At 31.5% G+C, this 20506-nt stretch overlaps 1 protein-coding gene across 2 annotated transcripts in view; it reads left to right on the top strand.

Annotated features, from left to right (window-relative positions):
* LOC127714345 (calpain-15-like) overlaps positions 1–20378 on the top strand; it is a 47267-nt gene extending 26889 nt beyond the window's left edge. For both annotated transcript variants that reach the window (XM_052220404.1, XM_052220403.1), the window contains exons 5-13: positions 1947–2091; positions 2413–2482; positions 3008–3133; positions 5239–5400; positions 6114–6275; positions 9772–9968; positions 10498–10655; positions 11197–11375; positions 12286–20378. In XM_052220404.1, coding sequence (XP_052076364.1) covers positions 1947–2091; positions 2413–2482; positions 3008–3133; positions 5239–5400; positions 6114–6275; positions 9772–9968; positions 10498–10655; positions 11197–11375; positions 12286–12466 — 1380 coding nt within the window. In that variant the 3' untranslated portion in view covers positions 12467–20378. The remainder of the gene's footprint in view (positions 1–1946; positions 2092–2412; positions 2483–3007; positions 3134–5238; positions 5401–6113; positions 6276–9771; positions 9969–10497; positions 10656–11196; positions 11376–12285) is intronic.
* Positions 20379–20506: the final 128 nt, after the last annotated feature.

The raw sequence follows: 20506 nt of genomic DNA, 5'->3' as shown, positions 1-20506 counted from the left end.
TAGATGGAAATATAATAGAATATTAAAAACAATTAGAAAAACAATAAGGTCTGTCCGCACGAAGTGGAAAGACCTTAATAACAAATTGAAAGAAATAAAGAAGAAAAACAAAGTCTAAAGAAAACAAAGAATAGCAATTAAAGCACTCTCCCTTTGCTTAAACTGTTTTCTATGCATATCTTCCCCTTATTCTCCTTTATAGATCTAACACTTTTAATTTAACTTTAAAAACTAAAACAGTCATAAGGTAATGAACAAGATCAGACATTAAAATCTGGCTTTATTGATCCTGGAACAGATAGTACAATAATTTTACTTGTAAATTCACAAAGAACATTGAAGGTGATATTGTTGTTTGAGAAATTAGCAGTCTTTTTTTATGCCCCCGCCATAGCGGTGGGGGCATTAAGTTTTACCCTTGTCCGTCTGTACGTACGTCCCAAAATTGGTTTTTGTTCTCTAACTCGATTTTGCCTCAACCAAATGTTATGAAACGTATACACAATGCTTATTACCACAAAACACAGATTAAGTTTGAATTTTGGTGGCGTTACTTTAACCGTTCTAGAGTTATGCTCCTTTATGAATGGAAAAATTGCAAAATTTTTAGTTTCCGTTCTTTAACTTAAGTTTGCCTCAACCAAATGTTATGAAACTTATACACAATGCTTATTACCACAAATCACAGATTAAATTTGAATTTTGGTGGCGTCACTTTAACCGTTCTAGAGCTATGCTCCTTTATCAATGGAAAAATTGCAAAATTTTTAGTTTCCGTTCTTTAACTTAAGTTTGCCTCAACCAAATGTTATGAATCTTATACACAATGCTTATTACCACAAAACACAGATCAAGTTTGAATTTTGGTCGCCTCACTTTAACCGTTCTAGAGTTATGCCCCTTTATAAATGGAAAAATTGCAAAATTTTTAGTTTCTGTTCTCTAACTTAAGTTTGCCTCAACCAAATGTTATGAAACTTTTACACAATGCTTATTACCACAAAACACAGATCAAGTTTGAATTTTGGTGGTGTCGCTTTAACCGTTCTAGAGTTATGCTCCTTTATAAATGGAAAAATTGCAAAATTTTTATTTTCTTCTAAATATCAAGTAATTTTTAAAATTGGAGTTATCTTCCTTTGTCCATGATTATAATTGAATCAACTACAACCAATGCTTTATACAATGCAATGTTTAATTTTGACTTCCACTGATAAAACACAGATCAAGTTGAATTTGGGTAGTGTCACTTTAACCATTATTGAGTTATGCCCCTTTATACATCGAAAGATTGCAAAATTTTTAGTTTCCATTCTGTAACTTAAGTTTGCCCCAACCAAACATTATGAAACCTATACACAATATTCATTACCACAAATCTAAGATCAAGTTCAAATTTGGGTAGCATCACTTTTACCGTTCTTCAGTTATGTCCCTTTATAACTATATGATATGCAAGCGGGGGCATCATCTGTGTCCACATGTGGACACTATCCACATTTATTTTCAAATAAATTGATGTACCATACCTTCAGGTTGATAGAAAGGGTCATTATTTTTCTAATCAGATTATTTGTATAAATATGTACCTTTAAAATGGTAAAGATATGATAATTACTACATCAACTGTATAAATTAATAAATGCCCAAAAAGGACACCATTTATTTGATAGAAAAGAATTAATTCCTATGATGAAATACTTCAATAATTTTGAAAATATAAGCTTGAATGAATAATAAAAAAAGGGACAAATTTATTTCCTGTCACAACAGAACCTTGCATTTAAACAAAAATGAACTAAACTGTTGTACCAAGGCATAAGATGAATATCCTTCAGTACTTTAACATGTATAATATGGAAAAATTTCCCTGCAGAAGGGGTTCAGTTTAGTAGACCAGATTACTTATTTTTAATTCACAAATTCTTAACTGTTGATATTTGCAGGCCAAGAGAAAACAATTATGGGTTGCCTTAATAGAGAAGGCAATGGCAAAGCTCCATGGTTGTTACGAATCATTGGTGGCAGGCAAATGTATAGAAGGGTTGTCTACCCTGACTGGTGCTCCTTGTGAAAGTATTGAACTTCAGCGTAAGTATAATGAGGATTTCTTTAAGAGCTGCATTTTACATTTTAGTTGCTTTCTGATAAAACTATATTGATTCTTATATTGTAAATTTGGAATAAACATTATATATAAATTTTAGTCAGTGTTTTTTAGCATACTAGTTTGTTTTGGTTTAAACAAATTAATGTGAGGTCATACAGAAATATGAAATATTTTCAAAGCATTACACCCAGGTTTACTTCTTTTTCTGTATTTGCTAGCAACACAGACAATCTTTGATATGTTATTTGTCATTTACTGTTGAGCTGTACATGAACTTGATACAATATACTTGGGCTTTTTAGGTAAAGACAGAGAAGAAGAAATTGACCCTGATATGATATGGGCTAGATTATTGAGTTCTAGAGAATCTGGGTAAGATTTATTCAACTGAAATGATTGGTACAGATCCAACAGAGCTTATGTTAATCTTTTCAAAACTCATTTTATACATACAGTTTCATTTAAATAGTGTTTGGCTATAAAAAAAATACACTACTGCATTTTATACTTGTAAGACCCTTTCTCTGGAGACAAATTTTTATTTATTGTTATAGCATTTAAACTCTGTTCAGTTACTTTTAAAGTAAATCACTGGTACCTAAATCGTTACAATGGACCAATTTAGAAATGTTGGATTATATCATCATCATTGTTTCATATGTTATTGTTTGGTTGAGACTGTGACTGTGCAATCTCATTACGAACTGACTTTCTGAATTGGTCCATTGATATAGGAATTTTTAGGTATTTAGTTTAGGATTTTACTATTTATGTTTGAGCTGGAAAATTTCCGCTCATAATTTTAATTTCTTGAACATTACAATGATCATTTTGACACTTTCAAAGCCAAAGGCAAACAACCTTAAGTTAATTTTCAAACTAATTTGAACTTTTTAGGTTTCTGATGGGAGCATCGTGTGGAGGAGGGACAATGAAGACAGACGAAGAAGTGTATGAGAACTTAGGACTACGACCAAGACATGCTTACTCCATCTTAGATGTACAAAATATAGAAACTAATAGGTAAAAATATACACCATCAATTTCATTCATATTCATTTTTTACAAGTACAATCAAACCAGTATTAAGCAGTCATTCATGGGAAGTATTAAAAGTGACCACTCAAGAAAGGTGACCTTTTGAAAGAGGTTTAGAAATTTTTTTTCCGATTCCATCATTGACCATGGCCGTGATAGCAGCAAATTATAATAATAATAATAATAATAAATTCTTTATTTAAAGAGGGTAAACTCGGTTAGTTACAATAAACTAATCTTCCCTGAGGCCCTCACATACAAATTACAATACAATCAAAAACAGATATTTACACATAGTTAATTTACAGTCAAGTAGTTCAATGTAATATTACTAACATGATAAGATATAAGGCTGTTCAAGATGCACATGTAGTCAAAAAATCAAATAAAAATAAAAGAATATACAAATACATTGTAGAAAACATAATCTTATCAGGACTGTGTTAAGTACTTCTTGATACTTTGTTTAAAAGTATAAGTGTTTTGAGCTTTACGAATTTTGTGTGGTAGTCCATTCCATAACACAGATCCAGAATAAACAAAAGATTTCTTAAATAGCTCAGCTTTTGGCTTAGGAAATATCAGATTACCTTAAGTGACACCTCTCAAGGAGTAAGGATTATTATCTGATTTCAGTTTAAACTTTTGAACTAGGTACATAGGTGCTTCCATACGCATACATTTATATAGAAGTAAATATTTGTGGTATTTGATTCTATTGTCAACTGTCATCCACCCAAGTTCTTAAAATAAGGGGGCTGAGGGGGATAAAGGATCTGCATCTAGAATTAATCTTGCTGCCCTTTTTTGGAGTTTTAAAATTCTTGTTATCCCTTCATTTTTACATTCATCCCAAATAATACAACAGTAGTCAATCAGGGGCAGAATATACCCATTGTAATATGTTTTAATTGTGTTAGTGTTTTCAATTGATAGAGATATCGTTCATGGAGCAGTCAAATAAAAATTGGTGGATTCTGCCATTGTAAATTGGAAGAAAACTTTCAAAATATGTTAATATTTGTAGAGAAATATGTTGGTGATGCTGTTTTCAATGGATACTGAAAAATGTAGAACACGAGAATTCACCTCCTTTTGCACGATTTAGGTTGCAAATGGATTCTGATTATCATTTTGACTATGATACTGAACACATGCTTTTTTGTCATTATTATATTGGTAGTTGAAAATGTTAAAATGACCGTTGTCCAAAGTTGAAATGATTTTGTTTGAAATTAGGTGATTGCTGAGCGCATTAGACAGATGACCGCTGAAAACAGAAGAATTTCAGGAGCCAAAGACATATATATTATATATCTCAAAATATCAATATATTGAACCAGATTCATGATATTCTGTACAATGATCACAATCTAATGAAGATCTTCTGTGGACATAATGAACAAATTTGAATATTGAATTTACAAAACAGCAAAATCTCCATCCACATTATAACAGTTTATTACCTTTCAGAAATTTCTCCCACATTTGCATACTTTGGAAATTATATTAAAAATAGAATTTTAGATTTACAAATAAGTGGTTTGTAAGATACTTCAAAAATAATTTTCCGATGAGAAGTTTTCTCTCATTTTGTTTGAATTCGGTTATTTTGAAAAGCATTTAACAACAGAAACTTAAAATGTATTTACTTCAGTAATTTCCAGAAAATATACATTTGAATTTTCTTCACACCATTTTACAACATGTAAAATGAAATTTATTTACCATTTACCAAATTATAATCAGGAGATTAAAATAGTAAGCTTAATATTAATAAAAGGAAGATGGGGTTAACAAATAAATCAATGCAATGGCGACCAGAAATCTACACGCATTCCATAAATGCAGAAAACAGGGTCACTGCCAAGTTTTGGTGTGATAGGCACATAAGCATTGTTGGGCTGAATGTTCATTATAGTTTCAAAATACTGTCGAAATGTCACAGATACAACCTAACTAATGATAAATTAAAAATCATGATTATATATATCTCTATTAATTTGCATGCAAATGTCAACTTCAAAAGTGGATCACCCAGCATTAAAAACTATTCTTTTGTCTTACCAAGATTTCTTTTTCATTCACAGGTTGATAAGACTTAGAAATCCATGGGGACGATTTTCCTGGATGGGAGACTGGTCAGACAAATCTCCATTGTGGAATAAGATAAGTTCAGCTGCTAGAGAGGAGATTATGTTACATGGTGGTACAGAGGGGGTATTCTGGATCTCATTAGAAGATTTACTCAAGTAAGCTCTTCACTTATTTATAATTAATTAAAATCTAATTGGATTACACATGCATTATTATAACCTTCCTATGGTCCATCCTGTACCAGATTCAAGTTTTTGGTAAAAATTAACAATTGAATTGTGGTCACATCTACTTGAAACTAAGTACTCCAGTTCATTATAATGTGAACTTTTTTAATTATCTACCATTTTCTTTGTTTCACTGATTTATCAAAATGTGATAGTGTGATATAAGTTCACTAGGAAGTTGTGGTCACATCAACTTTAAACATAGCCCATAAGTAAATTGTGAGGTTATATGCCAAATTAGTATTTGTCCCAGATTTTAATCTTTACTGAACATGGACATATGATAGTGCAAGTGTGGCATAGTGTCCAATGGATACATATTCTTGTTTGAAACATGTTATTCGATACTTACCATTAAAATTTAGTATAAAATAGTTTTGGTGTTGGAAATTACACAACCCATAATGAACAGTGAAATATAAGATATTAAACATAAACAGTGAACATAGACACAGAAAGACTATGAATATGCTTCACAAATAATATTCTGATAAAATAATATGAATTTCCTTTTCCAGCTTAATTTTTTTGAATTTGTAATTTTGGCTTCACCTATTTAGAAGTGTACAAAATTATGTTAATTTGTAGCTTCATTTACAGTTTCTTCATGAGAATAAGAAATTTGTATTTTGTTATAACAGATATTTCGACAGTGTAGATATCTGTAAGGTTAGACCTGACTGGAGAGAGACGAGGGTTGATGGAACGTTTCCTGTAAATGCTCGAGAGGACTTTAAGATGGTTAGATTAACTGTATTTTATACATCAGAAGTTGAAGTTGGGGTCTTCCAGGAAGGTGTGAGGTAAGTAATTATGTGTACTCTTTGATTGATGAATAATGTAAATTCAGAAATTATTGTATGCATTTCTAATTGCGATTTTATACGACAGCAAAAAAATTTTGCGGTCGTATATTGGTATGATGTTGGTGTCGTCGTCGTTGTCCGAAGACGCATTGGTTGTCGCACTCTAACTTTAGTTTAAGTGAATGGATCTCTATGAAATTTTACCATAAGGTTCAATACCACAAAAGGAAGGTTGGGATTGATTTTGGGGGTTATGGTACCAACAGTTAAGGAATTAGGGGCCAAAAACGGGCCAAAAATAAGCATTTTTGAAACTTCCAGACAAAACTTGTGTGTTAGTGTATGGATCTCTCTGACATTGTACCACAAGGTTCAATATCACAAAGGGAATGCTGGGATTGATTTTGGGGGTAATTGCCAAAAAATTTTAGGAATTAGGGGCCAAAAAAGTTGCAAAAAACAAGCATTTTTTTAGTTTCATGACAATAACTTGTGTGTAAGTCTAAGGATCTTTCTGAAATTGTACTACAAGGTTCCATATCACAAAGGGAAGGCTGGAATTGAGTTTGGGGGTAATTGCCTGAAATGTTAAGGAATAAGGGGCCAAAAGTAAGCATTTTTCTAGTTTCCAGATAATAACTTGTGTTCAAGTGTATGGATCTCTCTGAAATTGTACTGCAAGGTACCATACCACAAAGGGATGGCTGGGATTGATTTTGGGGGTAATTGCCTCAAAATTTTAGGAATTAGGGGCCAAAAAGGGGAAAAAAACAAGCATTTTTCTAGTTTCAGGACAAAAACTTGTGTGTAAGTGTATGGATCTTTATGAAATTGTACTACAAGGTGTCATATCACAAAGGGAAAGCTGGGTTTGAGTTTGGGGGTAATTGCCTTAAATGTTTAGGAATTTGGGGCCAAAAAGGGGCCAAAAAAAACAAGCATTTTTCTAGTTTCCAGACAATAACTTGTGTTCAAGTACATGGATCACTCTGAAATTGTACTGCAAGGTACCATTCCACAAAGGGAAGGCTGGGATTGATTTTGGGGGTAATTGCCTCAAAATTTTAGGAATAAGGGGCCAAAAAGGGGCAAAAAACAAGCATTTTTCTTGTTTCAGGACAATAACTTGTGTGTAAGTCTAAGGATCTTTCTGAAATTGTACTACAAGGTTTTATATCACAAAGGGAAGGCTGGAATTGAGTTTGGGGGTAATTGCCTGAAATGTTAAGGAATAAGGGGCCAAAAGTAAGCATTTTTCTAGTTTCCAGATAATAACTTGTGTTCAAGTGTATGGATCTCTCTGAAATTGTACTGCAAGGTACCATACCACAAAGGGATGGCTGGGATTGATTTTGGGGGTAATTGCCTCAAAATTTTAGGAATTAGGGGCCAAAAAGGGGAAAAAAACAAGCATTTTTCTAGTTTCAGGACAAAAACTTGTGTGTAAGTGTATGGATCTGTATGAAATTGTACTACAAGGTGTCATATCACAAAGGGAAAGCTGGGTTTGAGTTTGGGGGTAATTGCCTTAAATGTTTAGGAATTTGGGGCCAAAAAGGGGCCAAAAAAAACAAGCATTTTTCTAGTTTCCAGACAATAACTTGTGTTCAAGTACATGGATCACTCTGAAATTGTACTGCAAGGTACCATTCCACAAAGGGAAGGCTGGGATTGATTTTGGGGGTAATTGCCTCAAAATTTTAGGAATAAGGGGCCAAAAAGGGGCAAAAAACAAGCATTTTTCTTGTTTCAGGACAATAACTTGTGTGTAAGTGTATGGATCTTTATGAAATTGTACTACAAAGTTCCATATCACAAAGGGAAAGCTGGGTTTGAGTTTGGGAGTAATTGCCCTAAATGTTTAGGAATTTGGGGCCAAAAAGGGGCCAAAAAACAAGCATTTTTCTAGTTTCCAGACAATAACTTGTGTTCAAGTGTATGGATCTCTCTGAAATTGTACTGCAAGGTACCATATCACAAAGGGAAGGCTGGGATTGAGTTTGGGGGTGATGAATCACAAGGGGGTTCAAAAATTGGGGGGGGGGGGGGGGGTTCCCTTGTTTTCCTTTTTTTTTCTTTTAAATTTTCAGTTTTAAGTTGGTTATTTCTGATTTATATATAAAAGCAAATAATAATGATATGGGTTGAATAGGTAAATTAGAATTTTTTAAGTTCTTAGACCACATTCATTCTGTGTCAGAAACCTATGCTGTGTCATATATTTAATCACAATCCAAATTCAGTGCTGTATCAAGCTTGAATGTTGTGTCCATACTTGCCCCAACTGTTCAGGGTTCGACCTCTGCGGTCGTATCAAGCTGCGCCCAGCGGAGCATTTTATTAAAGAATGGACAAAAATTTGAGATTTAATATTGCGTTTTCAGGAAAAGCTGCATACAGATATATATATATCAGATGTCAGAATGCAAGTTTTTATACGACCGCAAAAATTGAAAATTTTTTGGTCGTATATTGGTATGACGTTGGCGTCGTCGTCGTCGTCCGAAATTTAACTTTGTTTGATTTCATCAAAAATTGAATTTTTGGGGTTCTTTGATATGCCGAATCTAACCGTGTATTCAGATTCTTAATTTTTGGTTCCGTTTTCAAATTGGTCTACATAAACGTCAAAAGGGTCCAAAATTAAACTTAGTTTGATTTTAACAAAAATTGAATTTTTAGGGTTCTTTGATATGCTGAATCTAAACATGTATTTAGATTTTTGATTATGGGCCCAGTTTTCGAGTTGGTCCAAATCAGGGTCCAAAATTAAACTTTGTTTGATTTCAACAAAAATTGAATATATGGGGTTCTTTGATATGCTGAATCTAACCATGTATTTAGATTTTTGATTTTTGGGCCCCGTTATCAACTTTGTCCACATTGAGATCAAAAGGGTCCAAAATTAAACTTTGTTTGATTTCTTCAAAAATTGAATTCTTGGGATTCTTTGATATGCTGAATCTAACCATGTATTTAGATTTTGGATATTGGACCATAATAGGTGAATGTCCAATTTAAAATTTTTAAGTTCTTAGACCACATTCATTCTGTGTCAGAAACCTATGCTGTGTCAAATATTTAATCACAATCCAAATTCAGAGCTGTATCAAGCTTGAATGTTGTGTCCATACTTGCCCCAACTGTTCAGGGTTCGACCTCTGCGGTCGTATCAAGCTGCGCCCTGCGGAGCATTTTATTATTATTGCGATACTCATCCTGTTGCATTTTTCGCATCAATTAAAACATCACAATAATTTCTGAATTTACAGTAAGTCAATAATTTTTTGTTTTTTTAATATATCTATAGGAATAAGATAAATGTTTTAAGCAATTGCATTTTCAAGAAAAGGAAATAAGTTAGTACCGGTTTCCATTAAGTTGGCATGTTTCAATCTTATGAAATATGAAACACTTCCAATATGTCAGCCCAATTGATACTCAAATGGTTACTATGTTTAACAATGTCTTACTAGATTATTTTTTTTGACAGAGGAAACGGTAATGGTAAACAGTCAACAGCTGACCTCAGTGTTCTGATACTCAGGGACTCCTCTAGCCCAACTCAAGCCTTTGGACCTTTGGTAACCAGTAGTAAGCGACAGCTGAAGAGTTTTGTTGGATGTCGAGCTATGTTAGAACCAGGGGAATATGTGGTTGTTACTCTTGCCTTCAATATATGGACACTAAGTAAGAATAATAACTGTTATTATACTTTACTATAGTAACAACTAATAAGATAATTAAGATATTAATGTATGTTTTTTATTCCTTCTAGGAGAAAAAAAAACTTTTTCCAGGGGGCAAATTGCTTGTAGGCAAAAAACTGTTTGGGAAAAATCAAGATTTCTCATGTATTTGTACTTATTGCATACTCATTTAAGCATAGTAACACATCTTTTGTAGCCTGCTTAATGCTGTTTGAGTCTTTTTGTTTCAAAATGCATCCAATGTCCTAATCCGTGCATGTGCCAAATGGTTAGGTGGCAGCCATATTTTCCAGATGTAAACAAAAGATATGACATCACTAGCTAGTTATTATTTTGAAGCGCAAATGTGCGCCAAAGTTAAGTTATTTTCGGATATTCCCAAATAGTTATTTTGCCTACACTCATATTCTCAAAGTTACTTTGCCTTTTAAAAAAAATTACAAAAATGTTCATTCCAAAAAATAATTTATCATACAGCATAAAAGAGTGTTTGTTATTTGTTTGTGTAGGTACCAAACCTCCAGCACAGAGATGTAATTATGTGATGTCCATACACAGTTCTAAAGCATTGATGGTAGAGGAAGTTATTACAAAGACAAGGAAATATGAATATGCATTAGCTGATGCCATATATCAACTGGCTATTTGTAAAGGACAGAGAGAAGGGGTCAGTAGTAATGACATTTAAAAATATATTGAAATAAGGAGAAAAATAATGATTAGTTTATGACAAAGAAATGTTCTGAAAGAAAAATAATTGTAATGACATTATAAAAACATATTGATTAGCTGGTTAAAATTTATTAACATTTGGAGTAAGATTTGAGGTTGTAAACTACCGGGTAACTGAATTTGTCAGCATAATTGGTTAAAATATTAATAACTTTTTAATGTGCAGAATGTACAAACATTAAGTAATTCAGTGTTGGGCATATATGTGCAACAATAAATCTTACTGACTGAATTTACAGTAAATATAAAAATAAGGAGATGTGATATGGTTGCCAAGGAGACAACTTTCCACCAGAGACCAAATGACGTAGGAGTTAACAACTATAGGTCACTGTATGGCTTCAACAATGACAAAACAAATACCTGATGAAAAAAATTAGTTTTCTGCAATAATTAAACACTCATTTTTGTTCTTTCTACAAAAGTTGCAGAAAAATTTATGAATTTACAGTAAGTTTAAAATACTTTATCTGTAGATTCGAGAAACAGTGACAGTGTATTCCTTGATGCAAGGATGGTCAGGTGGTCTATATGTAGTGGAGAATCGATCCCCTGACAGATCTATACATGTACAGTGTGACTGTAAAGAGAGTACTAATGTTGTATCAACCAGAGGCAACCTGACATCTGTAGATTCTATACCTCCTCTTCACAGGTAGGTTATAAACAACTTAAAATATAGTAGGGTACTGACGTTATTATACTCTCCTATATCTAGGGCTTGTACTGGATATGCATGAAAAAATTCATCAAAGATACTAGGCTTATTATTTTGTATGCCAGCCGTGCCTTTTTGTCTACACAAGACTTATCAGTGGTGCTCCAAAACAGTTGGAAGGCCGAATAAAATACAAAGCTGAAGAACATTAAAAATTAAAAATTCTGAAAAGTTTTGCCATATATGGCTATGACAATCTATTCCTTTATTATTTTTACACACACAACAATGAATTAAGCAATCATAGGTATGGCATAGGGACTTAATATAGAAACATACCTGTAAAAACAGTGTCACAGCATAAAGTCAATATTTGTAATTGTCTTTATATGTATGGGTTCAGGCTGATAACAGTACACAGAAAAAAAAAACTGTTACCTAATGTAATTTAAAAAAAATTCCCATTGACATCTATACAGCAGAACAGATAGTCCTTATAATTAAAAAAAAATAGAAAAAGACAGTATTAAAAGTCAATTTAATTTAAGGATTATGCAGACATCATTTATAGAATAACAATAGTGACCTTCTTTTTGAAACATCCATAAACATTTTATTTATTTTTGTTTGCCATTTTAAAATTTCAATTTATTCAAATAAGGAGATGTGGTATGATTGCCAATGAGAGAACTATCCACCAAAGATTTGCACAACTTTAGGTCACCATACAGCCTTCAATAATTCAAGAAACCTGTACCATATGGTAAACTTTATCAGGCCTTGGATGACAAAATGGGAAAGTACTTAATCAACTAATTTAGGAATCACTTTATATGGACAACTGTACTTCCAATAAGCTCTTACTTGTAACAGTACTTACAAAAATTTACACCTATGTTTTTTACAGACAAGTTATAATGATTTTAACACAACTGGAAAGAACAGCACCCTTCCATGTATCAAGACGACTTCTACATCGGATGAACATGACACCCACAGGACTTGGAAACTGGGCGCCACCTGGTGTTAATCATGAACCATGTTTGACATTGAATGTAGAAAGTCTCCATGCACCAAGACCATTGTAGTGAACAACTTTTAAATGCAATACAATATAAAGTGTAAAAAATTCACTAGAACTGCTGTAATACCATTGTCTTGTTATAAATTATAAAATCAGTTAAAAATTATCTTTTATGTGAAAAGGTAAACCTGTTAAGAGTCACGGTGCCAATCTAATATCAGAACCAGTACCTGTGACACATCCCAATGAAGATTCAGTTTAGACGGTTTACTTTCTATAATTTTCATCTGTCTACACCATTTAAATGTTGAATCAAAGTGATTATTTACATGAGTAGAGTTATTATATAATCGTTGATATGCAAAATTAAGGAGGCACAATATCAGCAGTAAAATCTGCCTAAACTTGGAAGAAATATTGGGAACAATATATTAAAAAAATACCTCAGAAAAGGCAACTGTGCAATTATTTCTAAAATTAAAAAAAACAAAACCATAATCATTTAATATCAAACTAATCAGATATGCAAAGTTCAAATCAGAAGTATTGCAATATACCATTTATTGAAATTCATAATTTTCAAGGAGAGAAAGTAAGATCATGGATACAATCCAATCACTAGGTTAGATCTCAGTTTTATTTTAATCATATCAAGATATATCATATGATGTGTAAATAAATTACTATGATTCACAGAAGCACAGCACCTGTGTTTCTTTTAGAAATATTTAGAAATAATCTCTCTTAGATTTGTCATCATGAGTTGTGTCCCTTGTTATTGTTGTTTCTTTAGTTGATAATTGTTTGAATGTTCACTGCTGCCTTATTAAGTATAAATTGTGATTATATAGTGTCAGATTACCCATATTTTTTCAGTATTTAAAAGATGTTTAGTTATTATCTCAGGTTTTAAAGATGTTTAATGTAGCAATAGGTCACAAGTGGAAAACTATTTGAAATTCTATCTAAATATTTGATTTTTAACCACTTGTTTTCAAATTATTGTCAAGTGATTTCTTTTCTGAATTTGAGAAAGCATACAGTATAAAAAAAATAAATGACTTTTTATAAAAAATAATTTTTAAAAATGTAGTTTTTACTAAAGATTATTCTGTTTTAAATGGGAAAAATTTTATGAAAATTATGACAATTGGGAAAGAAATCCCTTCACAATAAGCTTTAGAAAATTTGTGTGATTTCAAATGAAATATGAAAGGCTTCTTATGAATGACAAAATGCTACAGGATCTGATTAGTATTTGAGGACATGGTAAACATCATTCTATATACTTTTATAAGAAAAATACTCTGTTGATGTTATGTTTACCTTCTCATTTGGATTTGTAACAAGTAACAGAAAGTACCAGTATGTAGATATATCTATTATTTAATGTCATGAAATTACCAATTTTTATAATGTCTTGAAACTACCAATTTTTGTAATGTCATCAAATTACAGATTTTTATAATGTCATGAAATTACCAATTTTTGTGATCAAATGCACATAATATTTCACTTATTAGTTCTGAACTTTTTGCCTTTTTCTTTTAAATAGATCCATCCCATCTCTGTCAATATGAAGACTTAATTGTTTAAAAGAAATCTAAATAATTGAACACTAATTGTCTGTTATTTATGTTTAAATAACTCAATAGTAATTCAAAATTGCTTTGGTGTTTAAACTGGTTTGTCCCACAACTGTCGTGTGATGAACACTTGTATTAAATCATGACTTTTTTCATCTTTTCCATGGAATGTTTTCATGTTTTCTTATGTATTATTTTATACAATATATGGAGATTCTTTATAAATGTAAATTTTGTTTTCATGAAAAATATAAGTTTGAAACATTTATATTCATAGGAATGTTTTACTACCGTAGAAAGGCTTGTATAGTCCGCGGTTTTTGTCTCCAAAATTGGACCTTCCAGACGGGGTGCGGACTATAGAGTACAATAAGCAAGAAATATGAGAAAAATTTCAATTTCGCAGGCGAGGTGGTTTGTTTACGTTCCGCCATCTTTGTTATTTATATTGTAGAGGGCGCTCTTATCATTTTTCAAACTAATAATTTTAACTCATCCATATTAATAAGTTATTTCTATTCAATATCAAATTAATACTGATAAATATAAAAACTAAACCTTTCATTACAAATTTCTCGTTTCTTTTCAATGCATTGGTTGAAATAAACTGGTATCTGCTTGATTGAAACGATACAAACATAGTGAAAAAGACAACCGTAAACCAGCTTAGAATTTGTAAACTACAAAACGTAATCGGTTATTGTTCGTTCCGTTTTGGTGTTTCATACTGACTAATATGGTTTGTATTAGCTTAAGACCCTTCAAACATTAATGTGATAGATATATTAAAGACTGTTTTACAAAAGGATGGAACTGTTTTACTTTCAAAGTCGTATTATAGTGATATCTGTTATGTACGGATTTCGACTCTCACCGGTTAATTTCTTCTTTTACACGTGCTTTTTAAACTTCCTGTTTAAACATACACAGGTTTCTAAATTGTTTTTTTAAGTGAATTAAACTTATTTTAACAATCATGAAGCGTTCTAGAATCATTTACAAGCAGTTTCAGCTTCTGTTTGATGATGGAAAACAGATTTTTCCAAGAAAATAACGCAAACGACCGCACAGGATTTGAAATTACCGGAGTTTCATAAGACCTTTTCTAACAGTTACAAAAAGTTTTTTTACCTAAAATTTCGTGGGGAGAAGGGGGTGCGGACTATGTGCCAGTGCGAACTATACAAGCCTTTCTACGGTATGTGTTATGAAGATGGAGAAACTATTTACTGTAATTCTGAAATAACTGTGTGCATTTAATAATGTGATTGTTTGTCAACAGACATAAAAGCCTTTATAGAATTCAGGAACAAACAAATATGAAAAAAGACATCACAAACATTCAGAATTTACTGTATTTGTAAAAACTGATATTGAAAAACATTGCCTGTAAAAACTTAGTGAGGATTTTTCCGAATGGGGTTTGTATTGAATTATCTTTAATGTTATTTGATGAATGAATTATAAACTTAGTTTCTTTCTTTTAAAAATTGTAAATCTTTATTTAGCATTAAAACTTACATTTGTGCGATAATCTGTGATATATGTTTTATTACCATGACAATTTTATGAATGTCATTTTAAGGTTAGAATTAAACAGTTTGAAATGAAAATTTTTAAAGTGCAAAAGCATGTGAATGAAAAAAATAGTTCACATAATATTGAAATAAGATATATACATCATTTTGGAATTTTAATTTAATTTGTATGTCATGTATGATGACAAAGATAGTAGGTCAACGTTTCAGGCTAATCAGTTATTGTGCCATGTAGCTTTATTTTGATATTATTGAAACATTTCATAGGGTAAAATTTTAAGATAGAAATAACAAGTATTTAAGAAAACTTTTTAAAAGAACTTGAGTGTAAATTTCAATTAAAAATAATTAATATTTTAATATGCATTTGAAATTGTACATAGAAGGAATTAACTTGAATCTGAATTGATGCATTTAATTTTTCATTTGCCATAGAGTGTGCAATATGAATTAGGTGTTGGCTATCCCATTAAAATGTATGGGGGAAAGTAGGAAGGCACTTCCTTCACCTCCTACCCACAGGCAACACACTTGCTTTGATTAATTTTACATATACTAAATGGACTAACAACCATAAATGTCCAACAGATTATGTCAAAAAAATAAACTTCCTTTCCTATCCTCCCTCATTCAGTTGAATGGAATAGCCCTAAGTTTTCTTGAGTTATTATTTCAATATATGTTTTATTTTATGGGTGCAATTTGAAGTTGATTTTGGTCATTTTTCATCTCATGGCATCATAAAATTTTCAATTACCATAAAATCTGAGGTAAAATGTCTCCAAACTTGTACAGTTTATCTAACTGCAACATTGTCTTCAGATAAAGTAATGTAAAGCATACAGGATTTGTTAGTCTTATATTTACTATGGCAGGTCATCAAATAAAACTAAATTGGTTGAATTTATTTCCCTGATGAAAAAAAAAGTATAGAAAAGGGGTATTATTTGAGTTTTCAATGTTGTGGACTGCTATTTGTCTTGTGAAATTTTGTATGCATTTAGAACTTGTTGAAATGAATTTGATTTATGTTGCATTTATATTTCTAGAAATACAATGAATTTTAAATTTGTAAAATTTGTGGTATAATTATTTAGAATTCGTGTAATAGGAGTGCCATAAAAAGGAATTACTTTGACTTTTAAATGGAATTGTTTTTAAATTTTGATCTTTGTTTAAAAATATTGTTATTACTATGAGCACTGCTGTTTTAATGATATGAAAATTATGAGATTAAAGTATTCAGATGCAGTTCCATGAGTTTAAAATGAATCAAATATTCATAAAAAACACTCAATAATGTATATTTTGCCTAAATTTAGAAATTTTATGTAAATATCAGACTGCATAGAAATTGAAAAATGTACTTCAACCATTCTATTTACAGATTAAAACATTTTTTATGCCCCAGCCATAGCGGAGGGGGCATTAAGTTTTACCCTTGTCCGTCTGTACGTACGTGCGTACGTCCCAAAATTGGTTTCCGTTCTCTAACTTGAGTTTGCCTCAACCAAATGTTAGGAAACTTATAGACAATGCTTATTACCACAAAACACAGATCAAGTTTGAATTTTGGTGGCGTCACTTTAACTGTTCTAGAGTTATGCCCTTTATAAATGGAAAAATTGTAAAATTTTTAGTTTCTGTTCTCCAACTTAAAGGGAAACTCCGCAAAAAAATGAAAAATTGATATTTTGTTCTTTAAGCATAAAAAACCACATGTTCATAAATAAAAAACTTTTATTCTCTATGTAAAGAGATCAAAATCGATTTTTGAAATTCACTATCAGTTCTCGACATATCGCCATCTTGTCGGCATGTTCGATCTAAAAAGTCACGTGATATCTATAAACCACAAAGAACAAAAAGAATCGGGGATTTACCGACCGTGCGTTAAAACTCCCATCATCAATTGGGGATTACCGTAGACGGTTATTCAGTGTCAAATGTCTTGTCAAGCGTACGGTTGTTCTGTCAGACAAGGTTATGACAAAAGTCTACATAGTTTTCCCAATCCCACAAAAAATGAAAGAATTGTATGAGACATGGTTGTACAACCTTAAATTAACAGCAAATAGTTGCATCTATAGCAAGCACAAGTTGGTGTTTGAAGACCATTTTGAACAATATTGTTTCGAGGGAGATTCGATGGTATTTATCCCTTTTTAATAAAAAAAAAAATTATAGATTTGATGAGGAAGAACAGTTTCAATTATAAGAAAGACAAATGCAGTGTTCTTGTAACAATCACTGATTTACAGAAGATTCATTAGTATGCCTCTTTTATATAAAGTGCATTGATTTGTATAAAGAATAGTTCCGTATTTAGACAAGATAATTTTTCAATTAATAAAGTTATACGATATAAAATAATTTTTTTTTAATTATGATATTTAACGGCTATTGACAAGGAGCAATGTTAGGAAGAGGTTTTAGCTGGGACATAATATGTTGATATAGTATAATATTCCAAGGTTATAGATATGTAAATAACGAAATATCGGACATCTCAATTTTTTTTATTAAAAGTGGTTTTTTTAACTAATCTTTAAATTATATCAAATTGATACGGGATCTATTCGGAACGGTCACTTATAAAGACACTTAGCTTTACAGTTAAATGTGTGACTCTATCTGGTATGTTCGGTGAAAAATTTATAGTTTTTTTTTCTGTTTAAATTATATTTACGTTATCTTATTATGTATATATTTTGGCTTCCTCCCGAATTGATAATAGGTATGTCAGAATTATTGATAGATGTCGTGTCAGAGCGACACATTCAGTTAGGTATTCAAAGGACGTATATTAGATACACGTCCCTGGGTATTCCAGTGACATCCTGTCAACTAAAAATTCGTATTACACAATTATATAATACAGGTTCATGCATGGCCTCTTTATTGAGGTACCCGGTGTGCACAGGTAACATTTATTGAACCATATATTTGTGTCTAACGTTGTTTATCTTGTGTGTGTTTGAAATTATAATTCCACCTTTTAATGAATGATGTTCGGATAATAATATTATCCACTATTTTTGCTGATAATAAGTTTAAAAAAATTATAAACATGACCTTTGAACATTTGAAATGAATATTGTTTTGTCATGATTCTGGACCATATTTTTGAGAAAAAAAAATTCTTCACGCAAATACAAGCTTTTGTCGATTGACAAACATGCAGATATATAAAGTAATGCAGCACTTATAGTCACTATCAATATTAATTCATTGAAGATAAGAGAGCCCCTTCTATGTCTAATGTCTCTATCTTTATAAGGATTAGGACGACATGGGAAAAAGGAGCGGAGATAGAGTGGCATAGTGAAAAAAAATAACCGAATAGAGAACAATATAGAGAATGATCGACGAAAAGCGAAATAATTATTGTAAAGGAGCGGAGATAAAGAGAGGCATGGTGAAAAAAAATGTTTGCTTGACAAAGTTATTGCTCGCTTTGATATTTTTAGTTATACAAAATCACACATCGTGTACCTAATTGGTATTCACGTGCACTAACTTGATGCTTGGAACAGTATATTAATATATATGTTCCTGCTTGATGTGTAAAGTTTCTGCATAGCATGGTTAAAAATAATTAGTATCCAATTTGTTATATCGTAGTGTCACGGTGTTACTTTGTTAAATTTATTTAGTTTGTTAATGATTGTGTAAATAAGAATAAATCTGTATAAAACTTCATACCATTTTAGTGATTGCCTATAGGCGTTTGATTATTGTTACATTTAAGATATATATATATATTTAGAACCTTTCATACATCTTAAAGTAAAAGATGTGTGTCAGAGTTAAACGACACAAGAACCCTGTAATACTAGTACGAGAGTATAGCATGTAAAAATTCCTACTCAATATGGTTGTATTGGAAATCTTTTCATACAGATTGACAACTCATGGTCCGACATGCATGTAATATTTGCCACATGACGCTCATAGTTCTTTCTACCATCATCATCTTATTCATTAAATATTGCTGTAAACATCGATGGTTCACACCCAAACAAAATGGGAGTAATATACCTTCAGATCTTTTCCGTGGTATACACTTGTGAAATATATAGACGAAATTCGGTATTGAAGTGAATCTACATCTCACAAACACAATTTTTGAATTACGATTTTGAGTGAACACCCACCAAACCAATACAAACGTATGGCAAGATATAACCATGCAGGCATTTAGTTTTCGTCAGTCACAAGATAAATAATCACTCTCATAAACGTATATATGCATGCAGTTTCAAATATCAAGAACAAGCGATCGATGTCTATAAATCATTGTTAAGTCCGTTTTCTAACTGTTCAGAGTCAGACATGTCAATAGTTCATTCTTGGAACCTTCATATACCCCATCCGACGATGGGAACTCTTTCTGGTAGTGTTGACAACATAAGCTTGTTTATCTGTACAAGTGGTTGCATGGCCTCTCCTGCCCCATCAAACAAATACGCTACTAGTCTGCTATCTCTGGAGCTCATCCTCAATGGCGCATATACGTTAGGAAACTTACAAGGATACTAGTAAAGATTTTTTCAAGAACAACGAGGTTGGGACGAACTGTTCTAAAATCGTCAATATCAGTAATACATTACTAAGATATGCCTTTAATTATAACAACTGTATTACTAATTTGGATTAATGACGGCTATCCTAAAAAAAATCCTCAAACAAATTAATGTATTAGCTTAGATTTATAATGTATGTATATTCATTAATGAAATAAACGATAATTGGTATTCTTTTCACAAATAATTTGTCTAAGGGATTGTCAAATGAATTAATTATGTAAGAATGAAATGTTAATAAGAAAATTAAAAAAAATCATGCATGTTGTACTGTTGTATTTTTTCAATTAAAAACTTTAAAATTGCGATAGTTTTACGATTGTTATAGCATTTAAACATCGCCAGATTTAAATACAAGTTAAAGAATTCCGGTAAAGTAAATTAAACTGATGTG

The sequence above is a fragment of the Mytilus californianus genome, unplaced genomic scaffold (assembly GCF_021869535.1).
Source record: "Mytilus californianus isolate M0D057914Y unplaced genomic scaffold, xbMytCali1.0.p SCAF_9, whole genome shotgun sequence".
Lineage (NCBI taxonomy): Eukaryota > Metazoa > Mollusca > Bivalvia > Mytilida > Mytilidae > Mytilus > Mytilus californianus.
Note: the sequence above shows the minus strand (reverse complement) of the source record. Positions and strands in the feature narration are given on the sequence as shown.